This window comes from Crinia signifera, chromosome 8 (genome assembly GCF_055691185.1).
Source record: "Crinia signifera chromosome 8, ASM5569118v1, whole genome shotgun sequence".
NCBI classification, from domain to species: Eukaryota; Metazoa; Chordata; class Amphibia; order Anura; family Myobatrachidae; genus Crinia; species Crinia signifera.
Genome location: NC_139224.1, coordinates 64442058 through 64455103, shown reverse-complemented (window position 1 = coordinate 64455103; position 13046 = coordinate 64442058). Strand labels below are relative to the sequence as shown.

The following is a 13046-nucleotide window of genomic DNA, read 5'->3' as shown; positions in this document are numbered from 1 at the left end:
CTGTGCGGCCCTGGAAATTATACACTTATCCTCCGGCAGGTGGGATGCCTGCGGTAGCCAGGCAATCATGTTAAATCAAGGACATGGGAGGGAATACATGTGGGAGCAGGCAGCCAAAATGCCATCGAGAAAGAAGGGGGGGATTGGGGTGCGCTACCTAATACAAACAATGTACCTCCCAATATATCATAATATAATAAAATCACAAAAACATTTCTGAAAATTCGTTTCCTTGTATTTGATGATGTTCACAATGATTAAGCACAGTCCATTTCAGGATAAATAGTCCTTTTATTATTGATGGAAAAAACCCAACGCGTTTTGTCACTACGACTTCATCAGGGGTAAAAACCAATCGGAGTATTAAATTTGTGCAGCTGGTCCTAGTGGGAATTTCTGCTGATCATAGTAGTTTTTATTCAATAATAAAATACATCAAAATTTACTTTTCAATGATCCAGTTATGGGTAATCCTGGATTATATTGAAAGTGGACTTCTTTGAAAGTTATGTGGATCCATGCACGGGAGAATTTCAGGACACTCTTTCAGTAGTAACCTCCTTGCTCTGCATTCAGAATAGGAATCTAGCCGAAACGCCATGTTAAAGCTGGGAGGCAGGAGAGGAGCTGCGCATCAGATGTGGTAGTGAGACAGGATTGGTTTTAGCTCCATTGTGACAAACCGCTGCTGAAATCTTAACGTCCTGTTTCTAGATAGCTGTAAGCAAACCCCATCCTAACTGACAGAGCATTTACTGCAGTTGTAATAACAAATGTACTTGCTTAGAAAAATAATGATATTAATTAAAAAAAATAAAAAAAATCAGCACAATGGGGTTTTCACTACACAAATTATATAATTATATAATAAGTTATTGTAAATAACAAAACTATTCTTTCTATATTGAAAGATTGTCAACATTTAGCAGATGGAGATAATATATAATACAAAAATACTTTTCCAATAAAAAAGTGAAGAAATTCTTCTGAAGTAATTAACTTATTTATATCCAAATTAAAAAAAAAAAAAACCTTTTATAGAGGCAGTCAAGTTTTGAAATGTATAGCTATGCAACCAGTCCAACTAAATATTGCATTTATTTTGAAACACTGTAACAATGTAAACTGTAAGTACAGTAGATGACTATTTGTAGAAGATAATATCAATAATGTGGTGGTGAGGCAAAAGAAAACAAAAACAACACAAACAAAGCAGCAGGAATAGAAACTTCAAAACACTAAAGTTTAAAATTGCTCTTTGGTGCCTGGGTGTGAGCAGATTTATTACATCAAAAAGGGGAACTTACAGACAAAATACTGAAAACCATTCCTATTCATATTAAGGCACAAAAGAAAAAAAAACAGTATAAAATAGTAAGAAGTATAAAAGGTGGTGGTAGGGAGCAGAATAAACCACAAGAAAGCTTGTTAATTACCACAAACCACCACAAACAACTGTAAAGGTGCTTACACATTAGACACTATAACGATATGCAGGATAACGAACATTTTTAGAGGCATTTTGTGCATATGTCTAGTGTGTGCGCACTATGGGGTATATTTATTAAGCTCGGTGTAGTGATAAAGTGTCTGTTTTATTACCGGCCAATCAGCTCTTACCTGTCATTTTTCAAACCAAGCCTGTAACTTCACAGTTGGGAGCTGATTTGACGGTGATAAAAATCTGACACTTCACTTCACCAAGCTTAATAAATCTACCCCTAAAATCGGTAATGATACAAAATCCTTGTGGGTCATTAGCTATATACTCCTGGACGTGGCCGCTGAAGATATATTTGAAGATACCTTTTGTGAAATATTTATAGATATTGTTTGTCAGGAAGTTCAATGTAAACCCAGCATTAAACTTTGAGAACAAGTGTCAAAGTCCCCAGCCAGTGAGGATCAATTACACGTTTTGTGTTCATGAATGAACAAACCATGATTCCTCTGTAATGCTTGTCCTTTCTAAAAGCTACAATAATAAATTTCAAAGTGAGAAGTTCTCGGTTTCAAATGAGTTTATCCAACTGTATTCTTTTAGTAGATAATTACATTATATTTACATTACCTTCCTTTTTTAGGGAAATGTCTTTTTCTCTACTGATTTGAATACGTTCAAAGCAGTGTTAAAGAAAAACTGTTTAATACACAGTTTAAAAAAAATAGTGATTTACAAAAAAAAACAACAACTCAGAAATGTGCCACCTGAAGTGCTGTACATGGTCTCCATAAAAAAACAAACAAACAGTAGCTCCTCTAAATTACATTTCACGCATAAGGTCCTAGAGAACCACAACATAAAGTAGTATAAATTCTCTTCTTAGATTTCCTAACTGCTCTGAGTAGAAATAACATCTGTTGATTGTGGATCACAGAAAGGTCCAAAGCGTCCATAAATGTCTTTCGCTCGAACAGCAAAGTAGTATTTACTGCCCGAGACAAATTGTGTTAGAGTACATGCCATGGGAAGAGGTAGTGCTTTCACTTCCCCAATCTTTTTCCACTGTGAAGGAGATGTTGCAGTCGGATCTTCGTGATAAGCATACAGGTGATAGCTGTCTACAACGGCACAGCTGCGATCTACTTCTAATACACTCCAAGAGAGAACAATTCCATTTTGGCTTTGCACTCTGGCCAGTTTCAGGTGAGGTTTCTGAGGAGCAGAAGTTGAAGCAGCTTCAGGTGGAAGGCGCTGAGGGTGAGGAGCCTCAGGAAGTGGTGCTGGATGGATTGGTCTTGCTGGTTCCTACGAGAAAAGAAACATTTTATAATTAATCTATACAGATTTGTTCTTCCTCATCTGGGCTGGGAATGGGTCATACTAACAGCTGCATTGCAATTGTGACCTCCTGTGCCCACATGCAACCCATTTGTGAGAGCATCCGCACCCATACAATCCTAGTTTCAGAATATCTTGACACCAGGCATCACTTTATGCCGCAGAGTTTAAGTGTATGTAAGTATGATTCTGTGACATGTTACCTGCCTATTAGTATGCTTTATTAACCCCCTCTCCTTATCCAAAAATAAATTAAGATAAAATTAGGTACTTTAAATTTAGCAACAAATCTACCAAAACATAACTAACTAGTGGATTTGGAGTTCTGTGTTTTCCAGTTGAATCAGAGAAAAGAATATAATGCAAGTATAAATATTTTCTATTTAATCCAATTTGGAGACCATTTGGTTCAATGACATTGCAATAATGTATGCTTCTGTAACAAGGTCCCAATGGATGGTACAGTTGCTCTGCTGAGGTCAAAGATACACATCCAGGAGGTTCTCAGTTATTTAGTAGAATAGAACAGGCTTCACTGCCCAAAAGTAATCAATCAAACAAGGATAATTTGTCTATAGTACTGAGGGGCAGATTTATTAAGCTCGGTGAAATAATAAAAGTGTCTGGTTTTATCACGGCCAATCAGCTCTTAACTGTGAAGTTACAGGCTTGGTTTGAAAAATGACAGGTAGGAGCTGATTGGCCGGTGATAAAAACTAGACCCCATCATTTCAACGAATTTAATAAATATACCCCTGTGTCACCTGCTCAAGACCTTTGCAAAGCACACTATGAAGAAAAGAGCTTAATCATCTAAATGTGCTACAAACTATTTAAAGATCTGCAAAAGACAGCACCACCAATGTAGCCTAGGCTGGTACAGCAATATCAGCAGATCTTCCACCAGGTATGCTCAGCACTAGACACAAGCATAAAAAGCAACCACCATGAGGGACAGCTGTATTGTATGAAACAGACAAACTTTTGGTATGGCCTGCTACAGTTTTACCATGCCCCAACAGCAAAACTGTAGAAGGACATGCTAGGATATATACAGATAGGGCCATTCTCATCTAGCCCTTTAATAGGATTAAGTGAGCCAGGATTTTATCCTCTGCTAATTCCCTACACTATTGTTCTATGTATTGTATTGCAGCTGAGAACAATAGATGATAATAAACCTTGGTGAGCCATGGCTGACCGGAGAAGGCTAGTTGAAGGCGGCTCCATTTGTAGGGCCTGATTCACACCTGTTCGCTAGGCTGTGTATACTCACAGCCTAGCAAACAGGTCAGCTCTGCCCTTCCAAACGCCCGCTCCCTTCTGTTGCCAATTCTGCGGGCATCCCCTTGCTAGCATGTGAGGGGATGTGTACGAGAAGGGGAGAGTATTAATTTACTTGTTCGCATGTGGCCGAAGGGGAGAGTATTAATTCACTTTTGCAGTGGAGGTGACAGAGGGCTCCGTCGGAAGGGGACGTGCAAGCATCTCGTGCGCACGCGTCCCCTTCCGGTTGCCGATCCGACCGCCAGCCCCCGGCTAGACGACAGGCACTACATCTGTACCTAGGGGAGCGGATAACACATTTACAGAGTTGTCAGGAGTCTGCTAAATGTGACTTATACGCCAGCAGCACAGGAGTCCATGGTCACTATTTTCTGTGCTAGTGGCTCATTTAACCATACAAAGTCCATCCAGCAGAGGCAAAAAAGTATAGAAATAAATCAGTTAAAATTTATTTAACTTGAGCTAGCAGAGGCCCTAATCCTTTCAGACACTTAGCTGGAATAGAAATTCCATCGGGAGGAGCAGCTGTCAGACTTCCTGGATAACCCCAAAAGGTATAGTGTCCACAACAGAATGACAACAACATAAAGTAGAATAGGGAACTAGCAAACATGTCTGCAAAAGCAAGAACTGGAGATTCGTTTGTGCACTTACTTGAGGTGGTCGGTGATGAACTGTGAGTTGTGGTCCCGTAGTACTTGTAGGTATCCCATTATTTACAACATAAGCTGTGGCTTGTGGCATTCTTACAGGTACTCCTAAAAATTTCATAGACAGCAGAATATGAAACCAATATATCATGTATTGTGAAATGTTTAACAAACATCAATACTGGAACAATCTTATCCTACTAAATTCAGCAGCTACTTAATATTTTTAGTGCACTAAAGGCCTGACAAAGTACCAATGTACCGCGCACAGATAGGTTGGGTCATATGTCGTTGAACACAGATGTCAAGAGAATGACAGTTTGCCGTCCTTTCCCCACACCAATATGGTGCTTGTGGGGCTTGTGGAGACGTACCGAGTCATGGTCCGCGTTTACTCTGTATCAGTTTCATGCTTACTGTGTCTTTAAAGAAATATTTCTTATTTTTGGATCGACACGGTGGGAATGGGACAACCAGGAAACCATAAAGAACACTAACAAACTTTAAAAATTAAATATGTATTGCAAATCACTACATATGATTTAGAACAACACTTTAAACCACACATTTTTTGCACATACTGTATTATATATTATTAGAAAGTACTTTGAATTCCCCACTCCATGGCCCTTATTCTGGTTGGTGCGGTCAGAGCCGCACACGGGGCTCCGACCGCACAAACCAAGGGCCGCCCACCAGACGGATCGCCACGGCCGTCCGTACACGGACGGCTGGCGATCCGCATTAAAATGGTGGAGGCTACGCCTCCACCATGGTGGGAGCTGCCCCCTGCATTCGATGGTCGTCGACCATCGAAGGCAGGCCCGCACGCCGCGGCAGCTCCCGCAAGCTAAGACCACACGGACAATCGTCCGTGTGGTAGCTTGTATGGGGGCTGAAAGCTGACATCCGGCGACGTCAGCTTTCCGCCCCCATGTCATGGTAATGAGGGCGTCATGCCCTCATTACCATGCATACGCCCCGCGTTTGCATGGGAACGCCCATGAAACGCGGGGCGTACACATAGGGAAATGAGGGCATGAAGCCTCTCACGCCCCTATACGCCCCCTTTGCGGCGGACGAAATACGTCTGCGGCGAAGGGGGCTGCACATGCGCAGATTGACCTCTGCGCATGTGCAGAGTCCAAACATCGGCGGTACGGCCGCACGCGGGCCGTACCGACCGAATCAGAATAAGGGCCCATGTGAGGTTGTTTGTACAGCCTTACCTCCAGTTTGTGGACTGATCTGCCGTAGGTTCTGACTTTGCATGACAGTGTTGCGTACAGGTGTCTGCACAGGTACAGTGGGGAGGGCTGTTGATGTGTAAACCATGTGCGGGTTGTTTGGTGCTCGAGGAGCCAAAACCCTTGGTGTAGCTTGAATTCCTGGTCGCTGCATTATATTAACAGTAGTCTGAGCTGGAATGAATATTAAGTGAAATTTTGGACATTAATGGTTGTGCCTCATATCTTTTTTTTTTTTTACTTAATAATATTATATTATTATTATTATTATTATTATTAGGTACTTATATGTTAGTTGGGCGCCCACTAAGCTATTTGCTTAGTTTTCCACGACCGCTCGCCACACTATATAAAATCAACTCCATGCCGACATGGATAGTGGGGGTATGAGCGTACTAACTATAGTGGGCGCCCAACTAACATATAAGTACCTATTATTATGTATAAAATACATTTCTAAAAGAAAAAAATAACATGCTACACGCAGGTGGGTTCAAACTTAAATCTAAATTGCAGTGTAAGAATAAAGCAGCCAGTATTTACCCTGCACAGAAACCAAATAACTACCCCACATCTAGCTCTCTCTGCACATGTTACATTGCAGTATGGTTTTGTCTATCTGCAAAAATTGCAGTCTTGCTAATGGCCCATACACACTTGAAGATTTTCATTTCAAAAGACTTTGCCAAAATCTTTGATAGCTATATCTTTCACCAAAGTAGTGCGTACACACTGAGCTATTTTCCCCAAAGAGCAAGAGATTTTCAGGAGGCGAAAGACTTTGCTGAAAATCTTTCATTATAAATGGGCTGGGTTTGAATTCCAAGGGTTCCATATACACAGTACATTGGTGGCAGTGGGCATATAAATATATAAACATTGGTGGGCAGTGTTGATGCTAATTTATGATTTATGCATTGCTGGCACAGACCAGCAATGTATACGTTACTGCCAACACTGCCCATCAATGTTAATATATTTATATGCCCACTGCCACAAATGTATATTTATTTAAATGCAACCCCCCCCCCCCCCATGTGCCCCTGGAGCGACTCGGCGGCCGTCACCACATCCCCCTCCAGCCCCTTCCCTCCCTCGGTGAGATGTGGCCGCATAGTTACCCTGTGGAGCAATGCGGGTAAGCGCCAAAGCGCCTATTATATATATATATTGGTGCATTTAATGAATACATTGGTGGCAGTGGGCAGAATAATATAACCATTGGTGCCCAGCAGGGTGTTAGCAGGGAGCAGTGCTGTCTGCTCCGTGTGTTTAGGCTGGGGGCGGGGCTAGCCTGCTGGGCACCAGCCAGCAGCAGGTCTCTGCAGCAGCAGCAGCATCCAGCCGGCCAGCCAGACGGAGCACAGGGGTGAGTATGACGGGCGAGGGGGCGAGGGGGCGGGGGGGGGGGGCGGTCCGCCGGGCTGAAAGTGGTTAATCTTTCAGCCAGGCAGGCGTACACACGGCGATGATGGATGAAAAACCATCCATCATCGCCACATCTGCTGGTAAAACCAGCAGATGAACCACTTTCCTAGCGATGATGCGGGAGCGCGCATCATCGCTAGTCGGCAATCTCCGGGGCATACACACTGGGCGATTTTCGGCCGAAAATCGCTCAAAACGGCTGTTTTGACCGATTTTCAACTGAAAATCGTCAAGTGTGTATGGGCCTTAACAGTCATATACTGCAATGAATAAAAGAATCTTAATACTCTTCTTCAAGGTGTTGCTATTAATGCACTCATCCTTTTGTTGTGGACAATGTGAAGGAGGATTCATAGGACAACAACAGTTTCTTACAATTTGTTTGTACTTGGTGTTATTGAACATGGAAAGTCAATTACCGATTATTCAGTAACACACAAACACATATATTATAGTGTACATTCACATATGCCGAATATAAAAAAATAAACACTCATCTACATCTCTAGTACGCAGGAACACACTGTAATTAGTTTCTGTGTAATGTAGCTTTAAAGGTGCCCATACACTCTGCGATTTGCAGGTGTGATGTGGTGCGCTCTCCCGCGCACATCCCATCACACAGTTCAAAAAGTATGTGCTGTATACTTTTTGAACTATGTCCCGATCGCATTGCATCGCATGCGATTTGCGTGCAATGTGATTTAATCGGGACCAAAACGCATGCAATTATCGTGTATGGGCAACATTGTTAGACCTATCTAAGAAAAGCTTGATGTTGCAATTCACATTTTACACACTGAATGGCCATCCACAGCAAAAAGGTCACCTCATGAAGATACAATAGGTACATAAATTACATTTCAAACCAATAACATATACCACTCAGTGGCGTAACTATGGTCCTGCAGACCCTGCCACAGCTTGGAGCAAGCTTCGGCAGGGTCTGCGGGGAGCACTGCTCCGCCGGGAGCAGTCTGTTTGAGTAGACACATCACTGGTGCCGCGCAAGACTCCCTCCGCTCTCTGCCGTCCAAACTCCAACCTCCCTCTGACGTCACAGCACTGGAACAGCACGAGTCTCTCTCCTCCTCCCTCCACCATCCTAACTTCCGTTGCCGTACTACCACTGGTGCAGCGAAAGTCTCCCTTCTCCCTCCGCTGCCCACCCCCCCCTCCCTCCTCCTGCCGTCACCGTACACCAGATCCGTACTCCCTCTGCCATCCTCCATCCTCCATATGCTCTCCAACCTGTGGAGTACTGCATACACAGGAGAGGATGGGGAATTCTGTTGGCAAATGGATTCCTGCTTAAAAAAGGTGTGTTCACCAGCACAGCCTGCATGTGTTCAAAAAGCTTATATATATATCTATCTCTGTATAGATATACTGTATCTCACATACATGTATATATATATATATATATATATATATATATATGTATATAGATAGATATATACACACACACATTATATATATATATATATAAACATAGAATTTGACGGCAGATAAGAACCACTTGGCCCATCTAGTCTGTCCCTTTTTTAAACATGTTACCTCAAACCATATTTGATCCTTAGGATATCAATATGCCTATCCCGGAGTGCGCTAAATGTATTACACCACTCAACAGCAGAATGTAGTATACAATTCATCTATAAAATGCAAATTCAATTTTCATGTATCTTATGTCCAGACATGTTCGGAATGAAATACACGTATTTTATTCATATGCAAAGGCTGTTTATTGAAGAAGATACCCTGGCTATCCTAAATGTTGGATGAGGAGGTTGCTACTTTGAGAGTGTCCTGACCAAAATTAGTAATTGACCTCAGAAGATTAACAACCAGAATTATCCCAAACTGGTTGATCCAATCCACTATACCATATTGATGGTTTAAATTGTGGAACTAAAAATCATACTGATCAGCAAGGATTCTTGTTAGGATCACTGTATACATCGGTTTTATCCCTGATGAAGTCAAAGTGACGAAACGCGTTGTGTGTTTCTTGCAATAAAAGTCTATTCATCTTAAAACGGACTGTGCATAATCACTGCGAATACATCCAACATTGGACACATGGAAATGATCTCCAGAATGTATTTCTGATTTTAATTTAAGTACTAACTGGGAGGTACATTTTTTGCATGAGGTTGCGCACCCCAATCACTCTTTCTGTTGTATTTGTCTTTTGTTCCTCACTAATAGGAGGAATTTTGTTGGTGCTGCACATAAGATATAGCGCAATTCAGAGTCAAACCCCTAATCCTAATCTATATATATATATATATAGTTTATATATAAACGTTGTAGATACAACGTTTCGATATTTAATCGTCTTCAGACTGTGAGATCTTTTTTCCAGACATCTCACACTTCTGAAGGTCCGAGAGTGCTGCCCGTCACCCTACATGTGTGTATATATATATATATATATATATATATATATATATATATATATATATATATGTATATATATATATGTGTGTGTGTGTGTGTGTGTGTGTACCCTAACACCCCCCCCCCTCCTCTCCATAGCCTAACTCAGTGGTTCCCAAACTGTGTGCCGTGGCACCCTGGTGTGCCTTTGGGAACTTGCACGGGTGCCTTCGGTTGGTGGACCAGGACCGATTCACGTTATTTATGAGCAATATTATAGTCAAATTGGGGACAGACAGTAGTGAATCCTGTTCATTACCACATAACTGATCCTAAGGATGAGTTATAAACACAATTTCTTTAACTTAATATGTGTTTCTTACTTTTTTAATGAAAAACCTTTATCCTAGGGTGCCATGAAAAAATTTCTGGTGCTTCGGGGTGCCGTGATTCAAAAAGATTGGGAACCCCTGGCCTAACCCTTTGTTTGCCCCCTCCACTGGTGCCTAACCCCTGTCCCCCTTAACCAGCTGTCAGGATGCTGGTGTCGGTATACTGAACTCCAGCATCCTGACTACCCAGATGCTGACCACATCCCATATATAAACAGACATGGGGCATTACATTGTTCGGCACAATATGTAATGGGTATTAAGGTGTGTGGCATAATGTATAAGGAGTATTACGGTGTGTTGCATATTGTGTAATGGGCATTATGGTGAGTAGCATACTGTGTAAAAATGAACATTCTCTTTTTTATATCTATTGGCGGGGCACATTTTCAACAGGGGGGGGGGGGGGGGGGGGGGGCAGCACCAGAAAACTTTTTGACTTTTTGGCTTGGGGGAGCAAATTTTAAATTTGTAATTCTAAATCATAGTTGCTCAGTGCCTGATTAAACAATAGGCTGATTAGGCTGCAGCCTAGGGTGTTGGGTGGGCATTAAAAGATGATTTATTCCATGCTTGTTAGCTATCACCCTCCTGATCTATTGTTCTAAAGGAGACTGAAAGATGGCTGTGCCAATGTAACTTACTGATCGAACCACTACGGACAGCTGGGCAGCCTAAAACCAAAGTCCCCTTCACATGCCACAAGCATTAGATCCTAGACGCCAGTTGTATACCTTTTGTTACATGTACACGGGAAGTATGACTGGCGTGTCCCTGACTGGCCATACATGTGTGTTTAGCAGCATTACAAGGGGAGCTACATGTGTATTATCCTAGGGCAACCTGGACTCTTTAATCAATCCCTGCATTTGTTTTATTCCTGGAAAAAGTTCCATATTGCCTGGATGTAGCCAATATTGTGTTACTGTACCTGTGGGCAAGACATGTATTGTGGCCTGAGAGGTAAGTCCTGCAGGTGCAGAAGATGTCTGCAGAGTAGTTGCCTGTGAAGACTGTGCAGGCTGAGAAGACTGTGCTGGACGAGCGACTGGTTGTGATGACTGAACCATTCCCGATACAGCTGCAGGGTTAGTCCTTCTGGAATCTACATTGAAAACATAGTAAAAATAATATGAACAATAATAATAGAACAACAGAATTGTTGTTTTCTAGCTTGCAATGTAGAAATTGCACTTGTATGTAAATTATCTAGCTTCAGTAAAAACCCTCTGGGTTGACAGATGGAAAATAGCCAGCAATGTTTCAACATCTAATTTTGCTTATTGAAAGATACAAACTTTAATACTGTATTTGTTACATGTAGCCTTGTACAGTCACATGGCTATGCAACAGGTAGCTTCATGTAGCCAATCTGTAGTGGGAGAAAACATTTGTTTGTGAGTGCTTTCTATAAGGCTGCTGACATTTGAGCCTTAATATCGGTGATAACAAAAGGATTTCTAAAGGGATGGATAGAGGGAGGATTTTCAAGTGCAGTCCACAATCTCCAATTGTGCAGAACAGTGGAACAGTGGCAGAAGAACCTAGTGCCAACCATGAAAATTAATGTAAACACTGGAATTTTTATAAAATGGATACTGTATGGAATACATTAGTAATAGCTAACACTATAGATGTGCACTAGTATAGGCTGTATCAAACTTTTAAATAACATAAATAAGTATACAGGAAAACGTTAAACATACCATAAAAAATAAATACACAAACATAATAAAACCGGTACTGCACTCTCTAAGCTCATTCTCCCACCTCATGGTAAGGCTCCTGTCTCTTCTTCCTGTAAGGAGTCTCTGGTCTAGTGCACTGATTGAGGACTCGGATCCTAAACTGCATGATATCATGGCACCACTAGTCAGGGACATTGAGGGGGTGGGAAGGCTACTTTATACCCAGGCCTGCTGGAGGGACCCGGGGCCCACTCTCTCCTCTCCCTTTTCAGTGAGCTGGGCAGTGGGGAGAGGGATGACAGGCTGCAGCCATAGCAAAGACTCTCTCCCCTGCTCAGTGCAGTGTGCTGAGATGGGGATATAGACAGAGGCAGTAGCCCGCCATCTCTATTCCTCTTTATTTTTTTCCTACAGGTACATGGCCCTACCCCCTCTAAGGCCCTGCCCCTGCCTGGTAGCAACACCCCATCCAGTTGCCGGGGCCCGGCAGACCTTTCGTTGCCAAGGGCCCTAGTAATCATATTATATACCATTGCCATGGTTGTTATAATTGAGCCACTTTCCAAGAGGAGGGGAGTTTCCGGGCAACTGGACTAGTTTCTGAGTACAATGTTATTTAGGATGTCCTTTTCCTCTGTTTATCAATAATAACAAATAAAAGGGAACAATTCCACTTAAGCACTGGCGAGTCTTCATCTGTGACATTTTACACTTTTATAAAATAACATGCTAAGTTTGGATACATGCTTTGTACACAGCTTGCACTATGGACAACTTTCAAGTTGAAACTTCAATGACAAAACCAGTTTTTATTGATTATGGAGAATGCACAACTTCTTGTGTCCCCTGGTTGTAAGTGAAAAGTGATCAACTGCATCTCACCGCATTTAGCAGGTCCCTTAGCGAGACCCCAGGAGAAATTGGTTTGGGTGCAATGCTTAACTCTGTTTAGAGGTAAAATGAGTGTCCTGCACTGGTTTACAAGGGGTGTCCCTTTCACAATTAGAGCGGAATATTCCTCACATCTTAATAAGGAGCAAGAAAATGAAAAGGAATAAAAAGCTCATTGATTTTCTGCAATTTGCAACATTACTTGGTGAGACAAGACCCATCCTGTAACATTGAGGTCACATGTAGATTACAGACACTTCATCTATTAAAATACAAAAAGGATAAATGGAAACTCCATG

At 41.9% G+C, this 13046-nt stretch overlaps 1 protein-coding gene across 4 annotated transcripts in view; it reads right to left on the bottom strand.

Moving 5' to 3' along the window:
• Window positions 1–1239: 1239 nt before the first annotated feature.
• LOC146026164 (activating transcription factor 7-interacting protein 1-like) overlaps window positions 1240–13046 on the bottom strand; it is a 59333-nt gene continuing 47526 nt past the window's right edge. For all 4 annotated transcript variants that reach the window (XM_083156582.1, XM_083156585.1, XM_083156584.1 and 1 more), the window contains 4 exons: window positions 11100–11273; window positions 5949–6140; window positions 4724–4827; window positions 1240–2749 (listed from right to left, as the gene is read on the bottom strand). In XM_083156582.1, coding sequence (XP_083012708.1) covers window positions 2333–2749; window positions 4724–4827; window positions 5949–6140; window positions 11100–11273 — 887 coding nt within the window. In that variant the 3' untranslated portion in view covers window positions 1240–2332. The remainder of the gene's footprint in view (window positions 2750–4723; window positions 4828–5948; window positions 6141–11099; window positions 11274–13046) is intronic.